The 27,372-nt window shown below is 45.1% G+C and overlaps 2 protein-coding genes and 1 long non-coding RNA gene across 10 annotated transcripts in view; 1 reads left to right on the top strand and 2 right to left on the bottom strand.

Moving 5' to 3' along the window:
* The window catches only part of LOC109676016 (leucine-rich repeat-containing protein 37A3-like), a 32,202-nt gene extending 19,051 nt beyond the window's left edge, over nucleotides 1–13,151 (bottom strand). For 2 of the 4 annotated variants that reach the window (XM_074045046.1, XM_074045047.1), the window contains exons 1-5: nucleotides 12,455–13,151; nucleotides 9,439–9,510; nucleotides 8,465–8,536; nucleotides 7,230–7,301; nucleotides 6,553–6,633 (exon numbers count right to left, since the gene is read on the bottom strand). In XM_074045046.1, coding sequence (XP_073901147.1) covers nucleotides 6,553–6,633; nucleotides 7,230–7,301; nucleotides 8,465–8,536; nucleotides 9,439–9,510; nucleotides 12,455–12,852 — 695 coding nt within the window. In that variant the 5' untranslated portion in view covers nucleotides 12,853–13,151. The remainder of the gene's footprint in view (nucleotides 1–6,552; nucleotides 6,634–7,229; nucleotides 7,302–8,464; nucleotides 8,537–9,438; nucleotides 9,511–12,454) is intronic. The other 2 variants (XM_020152549.2, XM_074045048.1) reach the window with 2 other exon arrangements.
* The window catches only part of LOC141413667 (uncharacterized), a 58,325-nt gene extending 32,232 nt beyond the window's left edge, over nucleotides 1–26,093 (top strand). Inside the window, exons 4-5 of one of the 5 annotated variants that reach the window (XR_012438412.1) lie at nucleotides 19,295–19,472; nucleotides 21,368–26,091. This is a non-coding gene — a long non-coding RNA (uncharacterized lncRNA). The other 4 variants (XR_012438415.1, XR_012438414.1, XR_012438413.1 and 1 more) reach the window with 4 other exon arrangements.
* LOC141413666 (uncharacterized) lies at nucleotides 13,185–15,313 on the bottom strand. The gene has a single exon (XM_074045049.1). The coding sequence runs from the start codon at nucleotides 14,964–14,966 to the stop codon at nucleotides 13,185–13,187; it is 1,782 nt and encodes a 593-aa protein (XP_073901150.1). The 5' UTR covers nucleotides 14,967–15,313.
* Nucleotides 26,094–27,372: the final 1,279 nt, after the last annotated feature.

The raw sequence follows: 27,372 nt of genomic DNA, 5'->3' as shown, positions 1-27,372 counted from the left end.
CATGACCTCAGCCTCATGTAGGCACAGGATGGAAAAACCAATGACAGAATTTCAGTTCTCTATCTAAAATGCCCCATGTATTTAAAATAAAAATTAAAATCTGTTTTCTAGATTATGGCATGAACTAAAAGACAAAAGGGCAGCCTTCCTGAGTTCTGCTACAGATTCAATAAGGCATTTGGATTTTTCATGAGTTGCCTTACCTAAATATTAACTCTTGAGGGGCTAACTCATTCTACCTTTTCCATGCTTACTATCACCAGTTTCACTGGAGAGGTAATCCTTTTTACTTTGCACTCTGCCCATTTTCCAGCCTGTCATACAAATTCTAATTTAAAAACAAAATTCTTAGTATAAAATAAGAGGATGGACTTGTATATCCCCTCATGCATCCTGTATCCTTTGTCCTGACAAGGATATGGAATGCCAACACTACAAGACTAGGCTCCCTAAATTTATTTTAAAGATTTGTCTTATAACAAAGTTACTGTAGCCCAAGGCAAACTATTCTTAAAAATTATTAAAAACACCCCTAGAGGTAGATCTAAAGCCTTCCATATCTAAGAGTGCACTTGAAATTAATGTAATTGTTTTATGTTTCATTGTGTAAATTTTGTGTATGGCTATTATTGTATGATTAACTTATTAGAGACAAAAGTTTGATAGCTATGACAACAGTCTTCTTATTGGAGACTGAGACTGACTCAAAACACTTTCCTAGAATTGACTCTTGCCACAGGTGTTACGTTGCCCAAAACGAGTCCTAAAAGAACAAAATGGGACACATCTCAATCTGCTCCGAAAATTTTTTTAAAATAACTAATCAATGTACTTGTGGCCACTTAATTTTTATATGTTCTTGAACTCTTGAATATACATGTGCTTAAATTGACATGTATGGCATGCCTAACTTAAAACTTTTTTTTACTATGTGTGTGTTTAAACATCTTTAGGATGATTCTTATTATAGAGTTAATGTAACGAAATGAAAGGCTTCTGTTCTCTTCTTTCCTCCACCTCTTCTGCTGCTACTTTTAAGAAAAACCAGTTTTTCAAAGGTTATGTCAATCAGATCTGTCTAAATTATAGGCATTATTTTATGGACAGTAACTTTAATCTGTTTTATTCCATCATAAGTGTAATTTATATTCAATTTTTTTATAATTAGATTTATTAACAAATGGTATCTTTATAAATTACTTATTGCATAAAAACAGTTTAAAATTGCCTGTATATATGGGTCTATACAGTATAAATATAAGGCTAATTAAAAAAAAATTTTACTTAAATTTAAAATTCTTATAAAAGTTATTTTTAAATACAAGTTACAAAGTCAACAAGTAGAAAGGATATAGATAGGTATTGAGTGTATGTTTGGGGAAAAGTTAAAGGGAAAGAAAGCTTTTGGATGAAAAAGTATTTTGTAAAGAAGAGTTTGTCTTAAAGATTGTTCCAAATATGGAGAAGAGGGGTAAGGACAAACCATCAGAAGTTTCAGAATGTTATATGAAGGTTCTGAGTAAGTCTTAAAAGTGTATAATAAAAGCTTCGGTATATGACAAAGTTAAAAGTTGACTATAATCTAAGAGTTGCCTAAAAGATTTTCTAGGTTCATGTCAAACTAAAATCTAATTCTCTATGCCCATAAAACAAGGCTATCTTAATATTTTTCTGCTCTGAGTAACATCTGCAAAAAATTGTTATAAGGAAAGATTTTATCAAGCTTTAAGTACTACTAAATCAGAGTTCATTTACGTATTTGCTCATGCAAAGGGCTCTTACATGATCACCTTATTACTGTGTTCTATGTCTAGACTTTAAGTATTGTACAAACATTTGCAAAGTTAAAAGTGTCAATTTATGTAAAATGATGAGCTAAAGCTCTCTTATATCAAAAAGCATTAAATTTAACTAAACAGCCAAAGTTCTTTATCCAAAAGCGTTACATCGAAACCTTTGACATAGAAAATGGTTAATGAAACTTTTGGCAGGTGTGCTGTTTGTTATCAGTAACAGTCAGCAAAACCTTTCTATTTGGGCAGTCCTACTACTTAGAACCTGGCCTATATTAGTTTTAGTCAAGTAAGTGTTACCTTGTATGTATGAAATATACTTGTACATTAGAAAATAAGGCTATTTGGGATCACAGGCATTGTCCCCCTAACTTGTAAGAGATCTAAAGTTAAGGATGCTAGACTTTTGCAAGCTTGTGTCCATATGTTCCTAACTGTAACAAAGAGCATTTAGTGCTGATGTTTTTATACTATCAGTCATAATTATTTTCCTAAAAATGTGGTCCACAAAGGAGATAACTAAATGTTCTGACAATTCCCAAACTATTTTTCAGCATTTTAACTATGGCTATTCTAAGTCTTGTCACTCTCAGTCTGGGTCCCTCTTTGGAGCATTTGCAATCCAACCCGAAATAACTCTACCTAGTACCTATTTTTCAATTGAGTCAGCCTTCTAGATATTTACTTTTGCTGGCTTTTTTTTTCAAAATCTTTAACTATTGTCTGTTAACATTCTGCAGCATTTTTAAGTTGTCAGGATATCATCTATAGTCCAAGCAGAACTAAAAATGAATGCCAGGTAGGCCCATTTCTTCTAAACCTCTTTTGTTTCTTATTGTTTGGGCAAATGGGTCTTATCTGGCACTGATTCCCACCTGACCTGCCTGAAGCTTCCCCTCCAATGCCGAGAACATCCAGGAGAAGGTATTCCTGCACCAAGTGACTCTCATTAACCAGATGGTTAATTAACAAAATCTTCAGAGAGATTAATTAACTCTCTTCAGAGAGAGTTTGGAGACGAGAGGGAAAAGCTTCACAATCTGGATGGACTCCCCTGTGCCAGACCTCACAAAAGTTACTAAAGCTGAGAGGTTTTAAAGATCTTATGCAGGGCTACTGGTCACTCAAGCCTTTGCAGCACCTCTGACAGAAGGCAAACTCATATTTTTGGCCAAGGCCTTCATTTTAGGTAAAAAGACATTATTTTTGCTGGCTCCAAACTTATCTTTTTAGTAGCCCATGCTCATGGAGTTATCTTCCCTTAGGCAGTCTGTTTAACTGGGAGCATTCTGACTTTTACTTCCTCTGCATTCGAAGCAGGTGTTTCTAGTTTTAGACCTAAACTGCTTCTACCCTCCAGATAACAACTCTGGAACCTCTCCCAAAACAAAGACTGAGGTAATGACCAACCAGGCCACACCTGTGACTGGAACCGTTTACTATATATACCTTTGTCCCCTGCCCCCAGTTCCTTTGCCTACTTAAACTTACAGCCAAGGTCTGTACCCCAAGGTCCCTTGGTTTTCCTTCTCATGCTGATAGTTGGCCCATGTGTCAAGGCTCACTTCGTCTCCCAAAGGGTACATTTCTTTAGACAGGCTACCACTCAGACCACGCACAAAGGATGCTGCTTTTACGTCAGGAACTCAATGCCAATCTCCAACAGTGAACAACAGACAGCTGGGAACAGTGGTCTTCCTGGGCTAAGTGGATGCCACGGGTCTTCCCTCTACTGGGACTCCTTATTTTTCCCATTGTGACCTTGCCTTCAAAACAGGAGGGGATTAGATCTCCTCACAGCTGAAAAAGGCAGGCTATGCCTCTTCCTAAACGAGGATTGTTGTTTCTTCACCAGTAAGTCTGGCATAGTTAGGGACAGGATAAAAAAAAAAAAAAACTCAGGGACAGAGCACAACAGCTAACATCCGTACAGCCTACTAATATTCTTTCCTCCTTGTACCTATGGCTAATCCTGCTGGTGGTCCCTCTCTCATTCTTGTCTGTCTGGCTGTAATGTTCCTACCATGCCTCATTAGTACCCTCCAAAAACTGTTACAGGAATGTATTACTGCCATTTCTCGGGCTATCTCAGGGGAGCAGTTCAAGGCCATCATGCTTCTACAAACTTTCCAGACTCAATAACCCCCCACATTGCCCCTAGCCAGCAGGAAGTAGCCAGAAGACAGGTAATGCCCCATGCCACTTATGTGTGTGTGTGTAACAACAAGCTCCGTGACTTTAGAAACTGAAGGGTCTGCCGGGGAAAAGGATATTCCTTATTTGGAACAATTGATTATTCAAAACTTTTGAACATTTACAAATTAAGCAACCAACCTAAATCATCCCAAAGGACAGACCCGAGCTGTTATTTTCATCTTTAGTGATTTGCCCTCTCTCAACCTGAGAAGCTGCCGGGATTCCAGTACAAATCAAAAGCGATGACCGCAGCCTGAAGCGTGCCAATTTTTAGGCACCTAAGCTATCTGTAGGAAGCAATGCTAGCGGTCTGGGAGGAAGCAACAGGGTGTTTGTGAGACTGCAGCTCAGTTTGCCTTCGTAGTGTGGCCGCTCCTGCTTGTGGATATTCTCTATGGTGGAACAAGTAGTTCAACAGGAATAAAGCCTGGATTTCCCTCTTTGTCTCTCTTAGTGCTTTGCATTTTTGGCACAATCCTGAAGAGGCAGACAAGCCCTGTGAAAATGCTCTATCCAAATAAGGTATATCCTTTCTACTTGGTAGAATCCTTCAGTTTCTAAAATAGTGGCACTTGTGTTGTCAGAACCAATGAAGCAACTAAAAGAATTTTAAAAACTAAGCTATCAGTCTGGACCTGTGTAGGAGAATGAAGGAGAAGCACCTTAAAGTTGGGGGAAAATTACACTTAACCACTACTGGTGTTCTGTGTTTCATTCCTGATTTCATCTGAAACAGAGATAGGATTACTATGACCATTCGAAGAATGGTGGTTTGCTAATGAGCTTTTGGCTCCCCTTTATGGTGGATTTGGGCCCTAACATGTTGCTAACTTGTTGGGTTATTGTTTTTCAGTAACATGGAGGCTTTACTCAAGAGATTTACTGGGTTGTAATTACCTGGCACCCAGGGGTAAATCTAATACCAGTCAACACTGGGATTTGAACTCAGGGCCTTGTGCTTGGTAAGCAGTCACTGTACTATTTGAGCCATGTCCTATCTCTTCTGGTTTTCTCATCACCAGGAAACAAATGTCTTTTCCTCTGAAGTAACACAGTAACTAGAAATAACAAGTTGGTGCATCCTCCTTTATGAGTCTTAACTAACCGGATACCCATCCCTACTTTGACTGGAAAGCAAAGACCCCCTAGGGTTCTTTCCCCAAATAGGCATCAGCAAATTAGTGAAGGGATAAAGGAGGCTGCTACACAGGACCATCTGTAAGAGCAGTTAATCCACCTCCAGGCAAATCTCAACCCTCCCTCCAACCAGAAGGGAACTTGGGAACCTGGATTTCTGATGCACGAGGCAGGTGGATGATCTTTCCCAAAGTTGGGTTTGGAGACTCAAGGTGAAATTTGTCCTTCTCGAGTCTCAGATGACCTTCAGGCTCTTCAACATCACAGGTTTTATTTTATTTTGCTTTTTTTGTTTTTTTAAACAGGGTCTTCCTATGTAGTCCAGGGTAGCCTTGAACTTGAGATCCTTCTGCCTAGGCCTCGCAAGTGCTGGGATTACAAATGTGTGCTTGTGAACAGCATAGAGTTTTTAAACTTTTACTGTTATTATTTTTTTGGTAGTGGGGATTGAACTCAGGGCCTTGTGCTTGCTAGGCAGGTGCTCTACTACTTGAGCCACATCCCCAACCCTTTTTACTTTAGTTATTTTTCCAATGAGGTCTCATGTTTATGCCCAGGCATGAACTGTACTGTGATCATCCCATTTATGCTTGTGAGTAGCTAGGATTACAGGCATGGGTTATGGCACCCAGCACATCATAGAATTTTTGAGCTGAAAAGATATTAAACTCCACATTTCTTGTTGAAGGTAGTAAGGAAAAAAAAGGTATATGGAGTCAGGCTAGAGCAGTGTATATTCCTATTAATATTTTTCACCATAAAGCTTAATACAAACACCATCTTTTTCTTTCTTTTTTGGTGGGACCAGGGTTTGAACTCAGGGCCTCACACTTGCTAGGCAGGTGCTCTTATTATATGAGCCACTCTGCCAGCACCATCTTTTTCTTGAAAAATAATGTTCTGAGGGGAGAGGTGCCCTATGGCAGGTTTTTAGAATTCTTTTGATTTGTCATTTAGAAGAAACTGACATTGAGAAAGCACCCACCCCATTTGCTTGCTGGAGGATTCTGTGTTAAACTTGGCGCTCTGTAAGCAGCTATACATTGCAAACATTTAAGCAGTTAGGAACTCTGCATGTGAGAAGGAATCAGTGTTCAGCTTGTGAGTGGAACTTCAAGGACCATTCACATATCAGAGCGGCACCACTGGGGGACCATGACTGTGCCAATTTGAGTGTTACTTGCATGATGTCTCCAGTGCCCCTGCCAAAGATCAGTACTAGGGAAAGCAGAGCATGTCATATATAAGTCACACAAGGCTCTTACCTGTTGTACGTTAGTTTCCTTATTTGAAAAAATGGAATGCATCAAGACGTACTATTCACAGAATTTGTACAGGGCTTACACCTAGCTAACAGTAATGTTATGAGTTTTTTTTTTTAAGACACAAATAAGTTTGAAACATGTTTGTCTTCTATTCCACTTACACTTGGTGTAAAAACTGCATTCCATGCCATGCTTGAAATGTTCCAAAGTTCAATTCAGTGATTAAATTGCAACCAAGATTTCTACAAAAAAAAAAAAAGCCAAAGAAGGAGAGGAAAAAGATATTCTTTCAGAACACTTATCATTGGCAGTGACTCTAACTTACATATGATGAATTATAACATCAATACTTTTCACACACCTTAAAGGAATCTCACTATGGATGATACTGGCTTATGATTTATACTTTAACATTTACAAATGCAGTGCATTAGATACAAAAGAGTGAATGCTCAATGATTACTTGTGTTAAGTGATCTTTATTTCTCTACAACAGGGTTTCACAACTTCAGTGCTATTGACATTTTGGACATTTCTTTGACATTTGTCATTTATGGACAATTCTGTGTCCATTGCAGGATATTCAGTAGCATCCCTATTGTCTGCCCACTAGGTGCCAATAGCATATCCACAGCTGCCAGGTGTCACCTGGGGGTAAAGTCACACTGATGGAGAAGCACTGCTCTGGACTGTTCACTCTGACCTGTAATGATTCTCACTGTCATCTTTGGTGCAGACTAAAGAACCTGCTAATTAATTTTAGTAACTTTCTACTAGCAAAATTTTAATTATCTTTCAAAATGAGTAGCAAGATTCCAGGCATAATGAAGTAACTTACACGAATTTCAAAAAAGGTAGTGATTCAAATGTCCGTCTTTCAATATACTGTATTTTATTGAAGGATAAATCTCTAGGAAAAGTAAAAGAAAACATTGCATTGATTAGCTATTAGGTATCTAATTAGCATGAATAGATAGAATTTAGACTCAATAATATTGAAAACATAATTTTTTCTAAACTCTAAACTTTGGATTTGTATTTGAACTTTCTAGAGCCCCCTAATCCTGCTCCCACCTAAGAATCTCACCTTCGTGATTTTCATAAATAAAACATTCACTGTAGATCTTGAGGGATACTTTTATTATGGGTATAACAAGGGCTAGAGTCATGCTCAAGTGGTGGAGTTCCTGTCTATAAGTGCACGGTCCTGAGTTCTCTTCTTCTTTTTTTTTTTATAACCCTTCTAAGTTTGGATATGAAGTGCCCCCCCAAATGGCTCACATGTTAAAGACTTGGTCACCAACAGGTGGTGTGAGAGGTGACTGAATCATCAGGACACTGACTTCATTGATGGATTCACCCACTGAGAAGCTCACAGCTGAATGAGCGATTAGAAAGTGAGGCTAAGGTGGAAGGCGCAGGTCGCTAGGAGCATGCCTTTGACCAAGACCCTCTTTCTTCTCTCTTGCTGCTTCCTGGCTGCCGTGAGGTTAGCAGCCTTGTCCCTCCACACCTTTGCCTCCCAGAGGCCCCGAAACAATGGAGAGTGCAGGTACAGACCGAAACCGCTCAACTGAGCCAAAATGTGTCTTTGCTCCTTTACCAGGCATTTGGTTACAGTGACCAAAAAAGTGACTCATAAAAGCTCCTTAAAAACGTAAAAAGAAAAACAACAACAACAAAAAACCCAATTCTTAACTTATGAGCTACACAAAAGCATGTGGATTAGATTTGACCCATGGGCTGTAGACTAAATATAAATACAAGAAGTATATGGCATAGGAACACTTATAAAATAAGGTTCATATGAGCACCATAATTGCTCAGGCCTTATTGCCCGTTTTCTGCTGTAAGTGGAGTATTTTGTTTTTACATCTCTCTTATCTATATAATTTTTAGAAATCTGAAAATGTATAGGGAGTATTTAATGCCAGAGATGGTCTGAGACCCACACAGACTTACACAAGTGCAGAATTTTTTTTGCTGGAGATTTCAGAAATTATCTCATTTGAACCCTTTATACATTTCATAGATAGTAACTCACAAATAAATATGATCAACTGACTAACTTACAAATACTCGAGGGACAGCAGGCCTTCAAATGAATCCTTACGTAATTCAGTCAGGCGATTTTCACTGAGAATTCTGGAAGATGAAAGGTTATCGCTGGATCAAAATTCATCAAAAAGAGAGAGAGTATCGAGTGATGAAAGGTATGGGGAAATGGGTACTGTCATATTCTGTTCCCTGGTGTGTAAGTTGGCACCACTTTTTGGAGGGCAATTAAAATTCCCTGTCTATAATAGTCTTCACCTTAACCATCCCATTCCTAGATCCCTATTGTACAGCAATACTTGTCCATGCTCACAAAGAAGTATGTACAGGGTTGTTCACTGTAGCTATGAGTGCAACAGGAGAACCTGACGTGCTCTAAAAAAAATAAGGGATTATGAAATGAACTATGATGTGTCCATACTACGGAATATTGTGCAGGAGTTTAAATTAATAGGGAAACTTCTATGTACAGGGAAGGAAAGAGACATGACATAGTGAAGAGAAAGACTCAAGAGGCAGGATGTTAGCATTTATGTAAAAAGAGATATGAAAATCACACAAAATAATCTGCTGTGTGTAAATATGTATATATGCATGGGAAAAGATATGGAAGGATAGGTAACAAATTCAGAGTAGTCATTACCTCAATAGTGGGGGATTATGAGAAGGAGAGTTTTCACTGTACCTGTTATTTCATTTGTACAATGGAAAATCAATTTAAATTGTTTCTTATTTCAAAGAGGAACCATGAAAGTTTGTATTTTATTTTCATTTTGGCTAACATGAAAGACAAGTGCTCTACCACTGAGCTATAACCCCCAGTCCCTATAAAATTTGATGTTTAAAATAACTACATAATTTCCATCAATAGAGGTCAATGTAGGCTGTGGAGGGGAAATACATTTGCTCAGAGATACTGACCTCAAAATTCTGAACCAAGGAGGCTCTTACAATGCAGTTTTTGTATTCATATTTGGAAAGAAAATACTCACAGTTTCTCAGTCCAACGATAGGCTTTCCATGTATTTTTATCAATGTAATCAATAGCGTTTCCATGGAAATTTCTGTGAAGAGACAGTTTATAACCTTGAATAAGTAGGAAAATAATGAGCAGAATAAGTGAAAGAATCATTGCAACCTGGGGGAGGGGATATTCAAATACAGGAAAACATACCAGCTTTCTAACGTCCAGAACTCCCAGTTTTTCAGATTGCAATTAATAAAGAAATAAAGTGGGAAGAGTGGCATGAATGATGAGGCCTCTCATCAGAAGCTTAACTCCCAACTGCCCAATCTCTTACATATATAATGCAAGTCAATTACTTTGGATTTAAGTGTTTTTCTCAAAATGATGTGTGTTTAAACTGACTCCTACCAATCAGTGAGAAAAGGATACATAATTTCACAGGACAATGGGCAATAATTTTTATCATTATTAGCAAATAAGAATAAAGAAACTCTGCCAGGTAACACCAAAGCTTTGCCTAAATGATCTTAGGAAGGTTGAGCACATAGAAAGAAGGAAGTGCAACCCTGAAGGGTGAGGACAAGTAGAAATGAGGGAAATTCATGTGATGATGTGGAAAGCGCTGTGCTGAATAAGGGAAAGCACAAATCTGAGAAAGAATGGAAGTATTACCTCATTAGGGAGAAACTGCAAAGGAGAGAAAGAAGAAGGAAGGACACACAGGGGTGTATAACAGAGGTTATCTTATGGGCGGTAGGCATGGAAGAGTGGTATGAGAGGGGCTGCATACTTTCATATTTTTCCTATATACTTCTTTGACCCTTAGAGGTGCTGGGGATTGAACACAGGCAATCTGAAAATGCTAGGCAAGTGCTCTACCACGGAGCTACATCCCTGACCATTTGTATTTTGGAGACAGTCTTGCTATGTAGTCAAGACTGGCCTCCAAGTTCAGACTCTCCTATTTCAGCCTCTGGAGTGGCGGGATTAAACATGTGAGCCACCACACCAGCTTCTGAGACTTTTTTTAAAAGTGGGAATGTATCCTCGGGTAACACATGATTAAAAGAAGCTGTTAAACCAGGCTCCAGTGGCTCATGCCTTTAATACTAGCTACTTGGGAAGCTGAGATCAGGAGGATCATGGTTTCAAAGCCAACCCAGGCAAATAGTTCATGAGACCCCATCATCAAAATAAAAAGAGTAAAATGGACTGAAGATGTGGCTCAAGCAGTAGAGCGCCTGCTTTGCACACGTGAAGCCCTGAGTTCAAACCCCAGCCTCTGCCAAAAAGAAGCTATTCAATACCTTATGTTCAGTTTCACTCTGGATACCTCTGAACATTTACCTTTAATTCTGTCCTTACCCCTCAGCAACACTCTCCTATTCAGTTTACATACACTTTCTCTGGAGGTGGAGAGAAGAAGCCAGCTCATCTGCCTAGTGGACATTTCCACTCAACCACAAGCTTTCTAATTTCTTACCAGTAAAAGGACCTAAAACTGAACTCAATTCCCTCCAACTGGCTCTCCTTCTGGAATGCTGTGTTTCCACATGGTATCCATATCCTAACAGGACAGAAACTATGGAGTCATGTTTGATTTTTCTCAACTCTTTAGTCCGAGCCCCAACTCTTTCATCAGTCACTAAATCCTCTGTGCACTTTCTATGTAGGGAATCCCAGGATTTTCTGTCTATTCTCATCACAAACTCTGACTTACTCCCTTCGTACTTAACCTCTCCACTTTGCTAGCAATTTCTAGGTAGTCTCTTTGAATTAACCTTTCCCCTCTAGATCACCCTAAGTAGGGATTGTAAAATAATTCTCTTGAATCATGGTTTGTTTACAGTGCTTGGGAGGCTGAGGTAGGAGGAGAGTGAGTTCAAGGCCAGCCTGAGCTACTTAACAAGTTCCAGGACAGCCTCGACTATATATAGCAAGACTTTATCTCCAAAATCAAACCAAACAACAAATCCGCCTGCTTTAATCATTTGCCGCTCTTCCTTGGAAACATTTAGTGACTCTCCACATTTCACTGTAACTTTCAAACCCCTACAGTTCATATTCAAGGTCTTTTATAATATCTTTCATTGCTTCCTAACCCAATTCTTTGCAGGCAGACTGTTCTACTAAAGCCTGGTTACTGCTGCAGCTACGCCTTTGCCTAGGATGTTTTTTGTCTATTTAACAATTACTCTCTAAGCTCCAGGTAACGTTTCAGTTTATCCTACAGTTTTCCATAACCTCCACAACTCAGCGATTACAGATTCTGAAGAATTACAGCTGCTAGTATCTGATTCTCTTTTAGCATTTCATTATATACCATCTCCGCTTTTTTGCCTTTTTTTCCTTTCTTTACATCTATCATTTTCATGTTCCAGAGACAATGCCATAATTCTGTGACTCCCACAAAACTTAGACCTGGGTTGGGCACAAAATGGACACAATATATAGAAAATCTAAGGACAAAGATGAGTTTTGGACATAACTGAGGGACTGAATATTACTATTAATAGTTAACATTCATATATGTGCTAGGTATTCAGGTAAGTATTACATGCACTCATTCATCTAAATCATACAACAATCCTATGAAATGGTAATTATCATAATTCCCATCTCACAGATGAGGAAACTGAGTCACAGAGCTAAATAATTTCCTCAGGCTTACAAAGTTAATAAATGAAACCCAGGTAGTCTAGTTCCAGATGTATTCTTAATCACTTTGTTGTATCCTCACTCCTCACTAAAGAAATGAGTTGTAAAGAGGGTGGAACAAAACCGGGAGAGCAAAGGCTCAGCAATGATATGAAGCAGCCGAATAAAAGTGGATAAGGAAAAAGAGAAAGGGCAATTGCGAGTTAAAGAACAGGGAAGGGAACCACGGTAGAAGAATGCCGACAAGGAAAAGTTGATAAGCAAAAGGTAAAAGCAGACAGTCCGTGTGGGTTGGGGAGATGAGGAAGGCCCAGGAAGACCTTGAGGAAAAGGCTGCCATGCAGGCAGAGTGCAGAGCACAAGGGAGGAAAGGTGGATCTTACAGGGTGGTGAGGACCTTCTTGTAGGTGTTGGGCTTCGGCACAGGCACTCGGCGGAGCTTCTGCGTTGGGCTGAGACCAACACACAACAGTGACTCATCTCGACAGGTACAGAGCTCACATATGTTGGTGTACGGGGTGGCATTCGGTTCCGTTTGCACAGTTAGAGCACTTTCTGTGGTGGGATTTACAGAATGTGCAATAGTGGTACGTTCCAGACCAGACTGAAGCTGTTCTGAATGTGGAGGTGTCACCTCAGGGTGCTGTGGAGGAGGAGTTATAGTGTTATTTGCCTCTGTAACTGCCAACGTTGGACGCTGAGCCTGATCTTGACCTGATGTTGAAGGCTGAATTTTAGTCTCTGCAGCTGGCTTTGGAGGCTGAGTTGAGGTTTCCTGCATAGATGAACGTTTAACCTCTGTGGTAGGTTGTGAAGATTTGGTAAGCTCCAGCTTTAAAGTCTTAACCTTGACTTGTGGAAGTGTCACCTCCACCTTTGGGGGAGGAGCTGTTGTCTTCTTCAGAGTAGTAGACTGTTTGGACTCTGAAGTTAAGGGAACTCCTAGAGCTAAAGGTTGAACTGTGACTTCATTCAGGTTGGGATGCTGAGCCTGATTCTGGACTGGATGTGGAAGTGTCACCTCAGGGTGCTCAGGTGGCTCTGGAGGCTGAGTTGAGGTCTCCTGCACAACGGGAGAAAGGTCAGCTCCTGTGGTGCTTTCTGTAGTTATGGTTAATAACCTGGTATTGGAACTGTCATCTCCTGTTGTACTGGGGATTGAGGTACAACCTCCATAGGGGGCTCTGTAAGCTGAACTGGGGTCTCTTGCATGGCTGGAGAAGGCTCATCTTCAGTAATAGGTTGTACAGTTATGCTAAGTTGGAGATCCACAGGTTGAATTGTGCCTTCAGTCAGACCTGGATGCTGAGCCTGTACATGGACTGGATGTGGAAGTGTCACTTGAGGGGGCTTTGGAGGAGGAGTTCTAGTCTTCTTCACAGGTGGAGAATTTTTAACCTTTGTAGTGGGTTTGGAGGTTATGGGGAGCTCCAGATCCAAAGGTTGAATTGTGACACTGGACATTGAATACTGAGATTCATCCTGACTTAGTATTGGAACTGTCATCTCATAAGGCACTGGAGGTTGAGCTGTGGGCTGTGGCTGGCCTGGAGAAGTCTGAACCATGGGATGTGGCTGGGCCGGAGAAGGCAGAGCTATGGGCTCTGGCTGGGCCAGAGAAGGCTGAGCTGTGGGCTCTGGCTGGGCTGGAGAAGGCAGAGCTGTGGGCTCTGGCTGGGCCGGAGAAGGCAGAGCTATGGGCTCTGGCTGGGCTGGAGAAGGCAGAGCTATGGGCTCTGGTCGGGCTGGAGAAGGCTGAGCTGTGGGTTCTGGCTGGCCTGGAAAAGATTCGATATTTTCCAGGAATTTTAGAGTCTGGGAAGGGGAACCAGACTGGGTCGGAGAAAATTCAAGTTGTTCAGTGGCATCTGTAGGGTTTTGGGTGTCCTGCTGGACTGGAATGGGTTCAAACTCCACAGTGGTCTGTGGAGTCATGGTAATCTCCATATCCACATGTTTATCTGTGGTTTCTTGCAAATTTGGATGCTGCTTTCTAAACATTATTTCTAGATCTTGAGGTGAAAATGATATGCTATCTCCCAATGGAGGAAGATCACTAACCTCCTCAGAGGATTCTGGAGACTGAGTTGGGAGTTGTGGCTGAATTGGTGAAAGTTCAGTATTCACAGGGGGCATTACAGGAGGAACTGAGCTCTCCTGCTGGCTTGGAGAAGGTTCCTCAGGAAGCTCTTCTGGCTGAGCTGTAGCCCCTTGACTGACTGGAGAAAGTTCATCCTTTTCTAAGGGTTCTGGCTTCTGAGTTATAATCTCATGCTGGGTTTTCAAAGCTTCAGACTGTTCGGAGGACACTGAGGACTGAGCCGGTTCTTCCTGCTGGGGTGGAGGAGGTTCAGACTCCTCAGCATGCTCTGAGGCCTGGGCTGGAGCAGCCATGTGAATTCCAGAAGGCTGAGCCTCCCCAGGAGACACAGATGGCTCAGCTGCTTGTTCCTTCTCACTGAGAGAAGGTTCTGCCCCTTCAGCAAACTCTGAAGGCTGAGTTGGAGAAGATGCAGCCTCCCGGGTAGGCTCTGGACTTAAGGTGATTTCCACATCCACAGGCTTACCCGTAACGCTGGGCGAGGTATCCTGTTGACCTTGATCCTGAGCTGGAGGTTGAACTGTCACCTCTGGAGCTGGAACTGGCTGAAGGTTTGCAAATTGGTGTGGAGTTCCAGCCACAGTCTCATCAAGTCTCTGATGTTGAGCAGCATCCTTCTTCAGTTTCCAGCGTGAAACAATAAACTTTGCTACTTTTGAAATCTGACGATCAAGAGGTGGAAGAGGTATATCAAATGTTTGGCTCTCTGAAGCCTGATCTAAGCTGACAGTCTGAGTCTTACTTTGAAGTGGAGGAGGCAGAGTGGGGCCCTGATTCTGTTCCCTATTGGGCATCGGCACCGCTTCTGGGCGTCTCTCAGGCAGGTTTAGCTCGTCACTCAGCTCCTGATGTGCAGCAGCAAATGGATCTGGCTCTGGAGACGGCTGCCTACCAGAATCCTGATCTAGGAACTGAAGCAAACCGTCAGTCAATAAATGAGGTGGGGCAAACACCTGTGAGGGAGCAGATGACCCCAGGTAATCAAAGCCCCCCGCCGGGTCGGCCGGGGGGGGGGGGGGGGGGTGTGAACATCTGCTGCAAGCCAGGAAGGCGGTCCAAGGAGTGTATGGACCAGGGCTCAGTTGGCCCAGGTGCTTTGGAGGTCAGCTGGACCAAGTCCTGGGTCCTACTCGGAATGGGAAATCCCTGGACCAACAACCACAACTCTAGCGACATAAAAAGGAGCCTTGGGGCCCAAATCATTAGAGGGGGCATGACATGCAACATGGACATGTAATAGACTAAACGAGAGTCAAGGGAGTAAAGCCTCTGGCAGCTTTTTCCCTAGCTCACCTTGGCAACAGTGCCTGCCCGGCCCCACCCTTTCTTTATGACCTTTTTGTTTAGGAAACAGAAAATTTTGTAAGACTCAGCCCAGTTGGGCTCCATGCCCTGCAGTGAAGAGCCTTTTCCCACAGAGACAGGACCCAAACTCCATTCCCCTAGAGGAGGCGCAAAAGCCTTGTACAGGGCCCCTCCCCCACAGTGAGGTGGGGTTGGAGCTCAGACCTAGGGGCAGCAACCCATTGGGTATGGTGTGACAGTGGGGCCTCTGGGGATATTCTCAGGGCTAGTCCAGTTCTGGCAGCTTCTCCTCTTCCAAGCTGACACCCAGAGATAGTCTTCTCCCCCTGGCTGAACTGCTTCTATAAGAAAAGCAACTCACTGTGAAATTGTTGGGGTACTTTAACTTGCAGCCCACCTAGCCTAAAATTCAGCTATAACTGGCATGACCCTTGGGTAACCTCGTGAAGAGGAAGATAGCCTTGAAACAGGGTTGTAGAACATGGTAAACCGTCAATTAAAAGCTGTAACCTCGGACAGAGCTGTGAGGAATTGCCCATTAGAGCCATGCAAAAGTTCGGGACTGAGATGAAAGGCACCATGCAGAGATAAGCACCCATTCCTGCCTTTCTTTGTCTCCACTTGTAAATAAACTTTCCAAAACAGGACTCCCCTGCTGTTCTTATCTAAACCTTAGGTTTCTATTCCACTACTAGCCCCTAATTTATGGGAGAACGCATTCCTTGTAACCTGATAAGTAAACCTCTGGTGTTTCCCCAGTTCCCAATAAATAATATTACCCCACCACCAGGATGTGGGCAAGAACAGGAAAATGTGACCCCAGGGGCATGAGGAATTCCTATGTGACGATGATTGATGCTTTAAAGAGTGTAAGACCTGCTTAAACTTTGCTCTCAGGGTCCTTGTTGAAACCTGCTGCGTCAGGCAGATGCTCGGACCCTAGCTAGCTAGAAAATAAACCTCGCCTTGTGACTTCCTTTGTCTCGAGTGTCCTTTGTCCTCTCAGAAGGTGGCCAGCCTCATACCCTAACACGGGGCCCTGATTCTGTTCCCTATTGGGCATCGGCACCGCTTCTGGGGGTCTCAGGCAGGTTTAGCTCGTCACTCACCTCCTGATGTGCAACAGCAAATGGATCTGGCTCTGGAGACGGCTGCCTACCAGAATCCTGGTCTAGGAACTGAAGCAAACCGTCAGTCAATAAACGAGGTGGGGCAAACACCTGCGAGGGAGCAGATGACCCTAGATGATCAAAGTCCCCCTGGTCTTCTGGGGGTGTAAACATCTGCCGCATGTCAGGAAGGCCGTCCAAGGAGTGTGAGGACCAGGGCTCAGTTGGCCCAGGTGCTTCGGAGGTCAGCTGGACCGAGTCCTGGGTCCTACTCGGAATGGGAAATCCCTGGACCAACAACCACAACTCTAGCGACATAAAAAGGAGCCTTGGAGCCCAAATACCTAGTATAGACATGACATGCAACAGGGACAGGTAGTAGACTAAGCTACAGTCAAGGGAGTAAAGCCTCTGGCAGCTTCTTCCCTAGTTTACCTTGTCATCAGTGCCTGCCCGGCCCCACCCTTTCTTTATGACACGTTTGTTTAGGAAACAGAACATTTTGTAAGACTCAGCCCAGTTGGGCTCCATGCCCTGCAGTGAAGAGCCTTTTCCCACAGAGACAGGACCCAAACTCCATTCCCTTAGAGGAGGCCACAAACGCCTTCTACTGGGCCCCTCCTCCACAGCGAGGTGGGGTTGGAGCTCAGACCTAGGGGCAGCAACCCATTGGGTATGGTGTGACAGTGGGGCTTCCGGGGATGTTCCCAGGGCTAGTCCAGGTCTGGCAGCTTCTCCTCTTCCAAGCTGACAGCCAGAGATAGTCTTCTCCCCCTGGCTGAACTGCTTCTAAAAGAAAAGCAACTCACCTGCAAATCAGGGCTAATTAGGGTGCAGGCAAAAGAGTGTACATTACAGTTATTTACTAGACAATGCTGCCATTTCCTCTAAACTCCCAGTTCCATGGTTCATGATTCACCACTCCCTTACCTGGGGCTACCAGAGCATCAGGAGGGGTCTGCAGGAGGGGTCCTGGGCCTGACACAGAGGGTTAGAATCTGAGATGGCCCTTTACATTGGCCTGGGGAGGCATCCCCACCCCATCTTGGCTCAACACAGCGAGAATCTAGCTGTGACATCACAATGTCTCAGAGGTCTACCCCGTGCACATGTGGACAAGGCATTGACTTCCTTCAGAGCCCTTCTTACAATAACCTATTTTACTGTATGTTTATTATCCACTACAGCCTAGCATGTAAAGTCCCAGAACAGGCTTCATCCTGTTTATTCCTCTTGACTTGCACAGGGCTGGACACATGCTGATGGTTTTAAAATGGAACAGATTCCAAAAGTCACCTCATTTACAGACGGATCTGTTCTAATCAGATTTCTGCAATCAATGCTAACTTCTTTCTCATTTCACAGGAAGCTTAGGCCGCCTAAAGTGTGAAGTGTCCTTGACTGGTTTCATTTAAACTGAACTAAAATCATTATTTTACATGGAAAAAGCTTCAAATACTTTTTCAGAATGAAGGGCAGACTGCAGGAGGTCTCTAAGGTGGTAATTAGCAAGGGAGACACTTCTCCTTTCCAGGAAACATCTGTTTGCACCAGAGAGACACCTCTGCCCTCTGTCAATTGTCAGAGACAAGGCTCCCTTTGTGAGCCATTCTGTCTTGACCTTGCCCTGGAACATTTTGCGGTTGTTTGTCCCAACTTCTCCATCTCCAGCACAAGATGGCGCCATCCCTGCTTCTCTTCCGGGAGTTTACCTTGCCGCCGGCGCCAACGGGCACCCTATAGCAGAACCAGCCAACCAGCCTGCACCTCCTCATACCCCTCACTCCCTCAGCACATAAATACCCCTGTGTGAACAATAAAATTTTGCAGCTTGATCAGAACTCCTGTCTTGCTGTCTCCTTCGTGTCTCTTGTCCCTTCATTCTTCCCCTTCTAGGTTCGCTACCCACGCTGATGTGTCCTGCAGGACGGGACAGTCAATTTAAAAAAAAAAGCTATAAAACCCAATTTCCAACCTGGTCTGCTGCATGCCCCCATGCAGCCTTTCCCTTCTCTACAAAAAAATCTTTCTGACCTTTGCTGCTTGAGTCCACTTTGATTTCTATCTCAGAGTGGACCAAGAACCCTCAACACCTGAAAATTCCTGCATATCACCTGCATATCAAGAAGGCAACCACACTGTCTCCACCATTTCAAGACAAAATACTTCACAACTTCAGGGTAAATTAAATGATCAAAAACCCCTAAGTTCCCACTGGCACGAAACACACTTTTTGCTCCTCCCCTTTTAAAACATCCTATACATAGTAAGTAACGTCTACTTCCTTCTAGAAATTACCTTGGCTATGTAATCCCTGATTAAGGACTTTCATATAATTGATTTATAGAAAGCTTCATTGGAAGGCAAAATATTCTCCTTGAGACATGGGGAGACACTGAGATTTAGGCAGTCCTACAAAGTTGAAAGGCATAGTGGTTTTCACATCTGTAACATAATGGCATAAGGCTGAAGTTCTTACTTTGTTCCTAATCCCTGGGATCCTGATTGGGAAGAGTTCTAAAAAAGACTTCTGTTCAAGCATCCTGGCCTCTCAAACTACTGCAGAGGGAGCCTAGCTCCTCTCTTGGGTCCAAAACTAGCGAAATTCACTGATCACAGAGGCTCACCTCCGTTCATTTAATACACGTACATAACTACCTTCAAAACTTTGATCCTGTTTTACTTCAGATGCTTTTTGCTGTCCACAGAAACGAAGCAAAGGCAGTACAAATCCTACCCTGCTACTAGGCATGGTGCAATGAGTCATGGGAAATGTGAAGAAGCAGCTCAGAAGATGCACCCAACAAGCTCCATGTAGATAAACCTGCGACATAAAATGGCAACCTTCCCTTGAAGCGGTCTCACAAGATTCCTTTGAATGCATGGGTAATATTATCTGGCAAACTATGTAATCTTCAATTGTACCTGTGGTTGGCATGGCCTCAGAGCTAGAACAATAACACCTCCCAAGGTAGATAGATACCCCAGAGAAATACACAGGAATACATAGGAATACACAGAAAAATGAGACTTAAAGAGGTGGTTAGAATTTGGGTCTTATATCTATTCTAAGGGGAGAGAGGAAAATTGCTTATGGGGAAGCAAATAACTAAGGGAAAAAACAAACCCCTAGAAAGTGAGATCAAAGGGATGACAGTTTCATGTCTGTTTGTTTAAGTGATCTCTTATGCTAACCCTGACTTATTTCCACTGAAAAAACCCCATAACCCCATCTTCCCTGGTTCTGTGGCTCGTATGGTTGGGATTCAGGACAGCTGAGTTCTTCAGAGAGATTCTACTTTCAGGCACATAAGGAGAGTTCAGGAAAAAGCCTCACCCCACATCTGTTGACTCTCACATGCTTTCAGCTTAAAATAATTTTCATGCCGCAGTGGTGTATTCTGTAATTTGGAGTCTGTCTCAGAGCAACTGCCAGAAAGGACCCAGCCCCACGGGCTGGTATGAGAAAAGCCACCCTGGTGTCACAGAACCTGGCTGCATTCTCTTCCAGAGTATCTGCATCCACCTGGGCTCTGCTGGGCTGGGTGGGACAGCAATCTGCACTGAGTGCCATGTCAACGTCTTCCCTGCAATGGCTGGGCGTCTGTCCCTAATTTCAGCAATCAAGAATGAACTCTCCAGGTGACAAGTTCAAGTGACCTATGGGATTAGGATTGTTGAGGTTACTTGTGTTCAAGAGACTGTGGCATATTAGGTTTTAACAGGTTAACTTTGTGATTTTAATTTAAACCATGTAGCTGAAAACTGGATTAAAGCTGAGATTTTTAGTTGAAATCATATAGATCTTATAAACATGATTAATACACTTTGGAGAATTTTAAGATATTCATCAGTTTTATGGGATGAATTCCTTAGATTTAGAAAACTTACTTAAGTTTATCACACACATATGAGAGAGTCTTTTTACGTAGGCCTGTATCTCTGGCTGTAACCAGTCACAACAAAGATGATTCTTCCCAAAAGCAGTTTACCCCTTAATTATTTTTCCTTTATTTACTTGTTTACCATTAAGAATCATTTCATTGGGCTAGGGGTACAGTTCAGTGGTACAGCACTCGCCTAGCATGTGCCAGGTCCTGGGTTCAGTCAGAAGGAAGGAAAGAATTACTTTATCTCAAATGCTACTAACATTTTTCCAGCAACTTCTTGTTGTTTTTTATTTTGTTTGTTTGTTTGGCTGGTTTTGAGACAGAGTCTCACTGTGTAGCCCTGCCTCAAACTTATAATCTTCCCGCCTCAGCCTCCCAGGCGCTAGGATTATAGGCATGCCCTACCACGCCCAGTTTCCACAGGGTTTGTCGTTGTTGTTAGTGCATTTTAATTGCATATATTAATGGGGCTCAGTGTGGTTTCTCAAGACATGCATGCAGCATGCACTGGTCATATCCAGCCTCCCTTTATCCACCCTCCCCTCCTCCAGACTTCCCAGCCTCTAGTAACCACCATTCTAATTCAGGTTATTTTTTTCTTTTTTAGCTTCTATGCATGAGCGAGAACATGCAGTATTTTGTGTCTGGCTTAACATTTCGTTTAACATAGTGTCCTCCAGTTCCACCCATATTGCTGCAAATGACAGGATTTATTCTTCTTTATGGCTAAATTTTAAGTCTTAATGAGGAAATCTTGGCTAGGTGATTGGTAGCTTATACTATTTTGCTCAAACATCTTCATAAATAGAATAAAATTTGCACACTGAACTTTAAGACTTAAGGAAGATAAACTTCTAAATCTCTCTCTCTCTCTCTCTCTCTCTCACCCAGGCTGTCCTCAAACAGGGAGCAGAAAGCTGTGTAACGTGCTCAGCCTTGATGGTCACCCCAACAAGAACCAGCTGCTGGTCCTGGGGTGGGCACAGTGACTTTGTGTCCTGAACAGGCTGCAGAATGAGAAAGTGGCCCAAAGCCCACCGCAGGCAGCCACATGGACCCTGGAAGCCTGGCAGAGGAAGCTCCTGGAGAGGCCCGGGAGCCCAGTGTCCGGGGAGCTTGGTCCCCAGAGTGTGATGAGGTGGAACCTGTAAGAGCCGGGGCCTAGCAGGAGGTGACCAGACCATGGGACACTGGTGGGATGGTCTTGTGCAGCAAGTTATCTTCATGGTGTCTTCCAGGTGCTCACCCTTGTTCTATGTGGCTGGTTCCCCTTCTGTTTCTCCACCATGTCAGGAAGCAGCCAGGGGCTCATGCCAAAATGCAGGTACCATGCTGTTTGGATCCTCTGGCCACCAGAATCGCAAGCCAAGTACACTACCTTATTTCATAAGGTGTTTTGTTACAGCAACACAAAACAAAACAACTCTCTGTCTTTATGGTCTTGACTGTGGAAGAGCCTGGGTTGACAGTGCCCAACTTTCTGATTTGTCCGTTGCTCACTTGGTAGCTCCATGTGGTCTGTGAAGTGCATGTTAGAGCTCCACTATGTCGCTTACACCCAGGTTCAACATTGGGGCTGGGTCTGACCCCCTCTGCTTCAGGCAGACCCCCCTGTATTAAGAAGTGCCCCTCTCTTCAGGGAAGGACGTCCGTGTATTTGCAGTCTTGGTTCTCAACCTCAGTTTACCTGTTCATGATTTCCATGAGCCTGGTTGGTGACGCCACACTTGCATGTCTTTGTGACCTGCTGGGGGTTCACCATCCTTGGGGCCATGAGGCATGGGGTGTCAGAGCAGGTGGGGACTCAGGAGTCTTGGGGTAGAGGACAGGAGCCAGGTCAGGGTTCAGGGGTCTGGTGGGGCTGCTGTGACCAACCCTGGAGAGGACAGGAGGGTGGAGGGAGGAGAGGCTGGGGCAAAGCAGGGGCAGCAGGGGGCTGTGCCGGGTGGGGTGTCACAATCAATCTCTGCCAAGCTCGGGCAGATGAGGAGGAGGCAGGAGGCAGTTTAGGCAGCACACAGCAGGGAAGAGAGCAAAGATTTCAATTAGGCCACCCCAGGTGTTTGGCCTTGGGGGATGATTCATTTCTTAGAAGCTCAGGCGTCTTATCTGCAAAAGAAGAAGAGTGCTTACCCAGCACAGAGGTGGGGGTCCACGTCAAGAGCCCAGTGTGGGAGCAGCGGCTTATGGGAGCATTCCTGTCCTGCCCAGAGGCCCATCTCCTCATAGACCTCCCCACTGCCACCCTTCCCTCCAGAGCAAGTCAGGCTGATCCCTGTCCCAGGGCCTTTGGCACAGCGACCTCTTCTCTGACTGCTTGGTCGAAAGGAAACTGCCTACCTACCCAGGCACTCTGGAACTGCCCTCTAGGATAACCTGCTATCTTTCCCACCACACTTGACACAGTAGGGATTTCACATGCTATGGGGACTAGTGGTGACCCCAGAAGCCCAGACACCATGGCACTGAGGGCAAAGGAACAGAGAGGCCAGGGTCCCTCTGGTGTGGTGTGTCAGCCCGGGCATCTCCCCTCACTCTGCCTCTTGCCTACTCAGGGATAGTGGGGCTTGGAGTGGCCTGTTCTGCGCTGGGCCCACCCTTTTGTTTCTGTAGCAGAAGGGAACCTTGGGGTGGGGTGTGCACAGGCATGTGTGTGGTTCTGAGGCCACAGGGCCACAGGTGACCCCTTGTAACTGCTCTCCATCTTGTTCCCCTGACTGGGTCCTGTGTCCCTTTCATTTCTCTAGAGTGGGGAAGACAAATGGTTACTCTCCCCTCTTCAGACTGGGACACAGGTTCAGCTTGTCCCCAAAGTCAGTGGCCTCAGAGATTGATATGGGACTTTCCTAATAACCACAGCTGGCTGAGCCCCTCAGGTGTGTTAATGTCACTGCTTTTAACATCCTTGTGCTGGCATTGTCAAGGAAGGGGAAACAGAGGTGGCAGGGCTGTGGAAGGGCCCAGGTGTCCTGGCCAGCATGAACCCAGGCCTAACGCAAGACCCTCTTTTCCCACACACAGCGTGGCTCCATAGCCCCAAATGTCCAGGTGCCCAGCCCAGTTGTCCACAGATGACCTGTGCCCGGTCACATAGGTGCCAGGTGTGGTGAGAAGGGGATGTTGGGGCTAAGCTGACTGAACGGGTCACCCCGGTACCCAGAATGAGGAGGGTGTGAGACCTCAAGTGAATGAGGCTTGGAGTAGCCAGGGAGTGGGGACAGTGGGTGACAGTGAAAAGTCTCACATCAGGGAACAGTCCCCTCTTGTGTTCCCACCTCTCTTGCCCTGGGTCCCCTGTCTATGGTCCCCACCCAACAAGCTCCAGTCCAGGAGGGACCAGCCTGGTTCCAGAGGCAACACTGCCACCTGCTGGTACCAAAGTGTCTGCACACCAGGGCTGTGACAGCTCACCTGCCACCCAGGACGCTGAAAGGGATCCTTCCTGGGTTTTAGTGTCCCCAAAAGGAAGGACCAGCTGCTGCTCAGAGCCTGAGTGACCTCCCCTCTGGTCCTTGGGATCTACACAGAGCTCCCAGCTTTTCACAGCCTCCCCCCCCCGCCACCGCCAGGCTGCTCCAGATGGCTCCGTATTGATAGACGCTTTCTGAGGACTGTCACCCAGTGAGGGCACCCAGTCCTCACTGACTGGCAGTCATCACTTTCCCCTCCTTTGTTTAAAATCCAGGGAACCCGAGGACCCAAAAGGTCCCCAGAGGTAAGAAGTCTACCTGGGACTGGACCTCAGGTTGCCTGACCCCAGTCACCTGTGGCTCTCAGCCTGAAAGACCCTGTCTCTGCCTGACCTCATGAACCGCCATTCATGCTTGGGTACAGCTTAGATGTCACTCCTTCAGGAAGCCCTCCTGGTACCTCCACACAAGAGCAGGCACTCCTGTCCCTCCCTTGTGTCCATGGAAGATGCTTGGGGCATTTTCACTGTCTGCTGTCTTGCTGGTCCCCCCAGCCATGCCCTCCTGAGGGTCACTTGGGTCTGTCTTTTTCATCTGCCACTGTCATGACCTGCACAGTATTTAGTTACTTACAAGGCAGCAGAGAGCTGAGGAGGAGGAGGAGCCAGGACAAGCCCCTCCTCCCATTCTGAGTGTGGCTGGGCCCCCTGGGGTGCCCCTCCAGGGAGATGCTGAGCTGGGCTTGGAGCCCCTTAGGAGAAGGACCATGTCGTCTGTGCTCGTGGATAGGTGCCAGGAGCGTGTCGGTCAGTGAGATCCAGGACAGTCCCAATGTTGATCACACCCCACACTTGGCAGGGCATTTTGCTAAGCCCTGACTTGTCATACCCATTCTCCTGGCCAGAGGGACCCACTGTGCCTCTGCCCACCTCTGAGATGGCCACCACTCATGCTGCCAAGAGCTGGGCACCTCAGGGGTGGGGACAGGCTGGGCATCCTGGGCTCCCATGCTCTTTCCTGAGTCTGACCCCATCTTTCTGCCCCTGCCTTCTAAGCTTCCTAGGAGCAGGTCCTGCTCCTCCCTCTCCTGTGCTGGGGTTCAGTTCACATCTTATCAGGCATGAGAGACTCCCCTCTGTGTCTCCTTCTCTATCTCTATGGAAACTGTGTCCCTTTCTCTGTTCAAGGCTAGCCCTCCTGGCTATAAGCCCTGTGCCACCAACTATTGTTTCCCTTTTGGAGCCTAGACTTTTGGTCTCCTGGAATGTTAGTGCTCTCTGATCTAAACACAGGTGGTCCTCCCCACCTGCCCCATCCCTCCTCCAGGTCTTTGCTCCTTGCCTTGGTCGTTATGGCTGGAGCTCCATGTCCTTCAAGCCTTCCCAGATGGTCAACGCTCTCAGTCCTTGCTGGTTTACTGAGCCAGTTCCCTTCCACACCTGACTTCTCAGTCTCTTTTCCTGTTTTCCCCTAACCTGTTGCTCCCCTGGCCCAGACCCAGGTCTCCTCCCTTCCTCCTCCCTGCACCTTCTCAGTGAAAGGTCTGCCATTCACCCCCCCTGGCTTCAGCCACATGGGAATGATACGATATAGATATCCCAACCCAGCTTCCAAGATCCACACTTACAGTCTCCACCTAGAGGCTCATGGGCACCCTGAGCCATCTCCAAACTGAAATTGTAGTCACTGCTGTTTTGCTCTGCCCCACAAAGCTCCTCTGCAGCCCTGGCTCAGAGCGACCCCTATATACCCAGTGTCCAGGCTCCTCGCCTTCCCTGCCCCACTTGTGCCTGTCTAAGGTCCTGTGTTAGTTTCCTCATTGCTGTGAAGACCTGACATAAACACTTAACAGAGGAAAGTTTTTTTTTTTTGTCTTATGATTTGAGTCTGTGGCTGGCTGGCTCCATTGCTTCGGACTAGGGGCAAGGCAGAGAGGATGTGACACAGAAGAGCACTCACCTCATGGTAGCCAAGAGCAGGAAGGGATGGGAAGGACACACTCCCAGCAGCCTACTTCCTACAACTAGGCCTCACCTACTGTCTTTGTCACCTCCCAATAGTGCCATCAAATTATGAAGCCATCATTCATCGATGCACTAATCCATGGGTGAAGGAGGAACTCTTACGATCCATTTGAGGCAGGCTAAAATTAGGGAAAGTTCGGGACTCATAGAAAAATATTACATCTTGGATTGACCGTGCTTTGGCTCAGGAACCTCCCGCCCCCCCCCCCCCGCCCCCGGCTGGGAATCTCCCAGCCCCCCCACCCCTACAACTTGTTGATTATTGGATGGGAATCACCTGGTTCTCTCCTTCCCCTAGGGTATGGTAGATTTTAAAAGCAGAAACATACTCCAGCTTCCACCTGGGCCCCGCCATGCTCCCCTTTGTAATTCTCTTCCCTAACTTTTAATGAACTCCCTTTATACCCATGTGTCCTACCATGGATTCTTCCCAGTGGGATACAAAGAATTTGGAAGTCTTCTGATCACAGATTGCAGTTAATACAACCACTTCCAAAAGCGCTGCCTCTGAACTTCACTGCTTCAGGGACCAAGGCTATGTGCCTTAGGACGGAGCCCAAATTCTTTGATGTCCTGAGGGGCCCCTCTTGACCTGGGCCAGGCCCCAACTCTGGGCTTCCTTGCCCTTAGCTGCTCCCTCCAGACACCCTGACCGTGCCCTACTGGCGAAGTTCATTGTCCCCCCACCACTCTTTTGAGTGTCCAGCTTCCTGAGCCCAGAGAGCCCCTCCCCCGTTTGGGGGGCTCTACCTCTGCCATTAGGACTCAGCTCAGTATGGTGTCCGAGAGCCTTATGGTCCCGTAGCCTTGGTTTGCCAGCTCTGTGTTCTCCTCCCACCCTTGGTGGAAGCCCCTGAGTACACTACATGTGAATCCTTTATTTCCTTGCTTCTTTCCCCATTTGAGTTTGTAAGCTGCTCCAGTATGGACAGGGCCTTCAAAATTGTCATCTCAGCACCAAGCAGAGAGCCCCCTTCTATAAATAGTTCATTTGAATGTAAGCATTTACTGCTATAAATTTCCCGCTCAGCACTGCGTTAGCTGCATCCCAGAGTTTTGGTAGGTGGTCTGTTCATTTTCATTCCATTTTATGTATTTCTGGTTTTTTCTTTTTTTGGCAATACTGGAGTTGGAACTCAGGGCCTTATGCTTGCTAGACAGGCACTCTACGACTTGGGCCACTCCACCAGCCCTTTATTTTATTTTATTTTATTTTATTTTTGTGATGGGTTTGTTTGAGATATGGTCAAGGATTACAGGCGTGAACCACTGCGCTTGGCTTGATTTTTTTTTTTTAAATCCCAGCCACATAATTCCAACATTTGGTTCATGCTGGTATTGGTGTCATCCACTGTCTTCTTCCTGTTGCCATTGTCCTGGTCTTGGATGGTGAGTGAATGATTGTATCCAGCACATTTTAGCTAGTGTATTAGGAGGCCGCAGGTCTCTCAGCCTTTAAATG

This window comes from Castor canadensis, chromosome 11, assembly GCF_047511655.1.
Source record: "Castor canadensis chromosome 11, mCasCan1.hap1v2, whole genome shotgun sequence".
Taxonomy (NCBI): domain Eukaryota; kingdom Metazoa; phylum Chordata; class Mammalia; order Rodentia; family Castoridae; genus Castor; species Castor canadensis.
The sequence above is the reverse complement of the archived record's forward strand: the minus strand, read 5'-3'. Positions and strand labels throughout refer to the sequence as shown.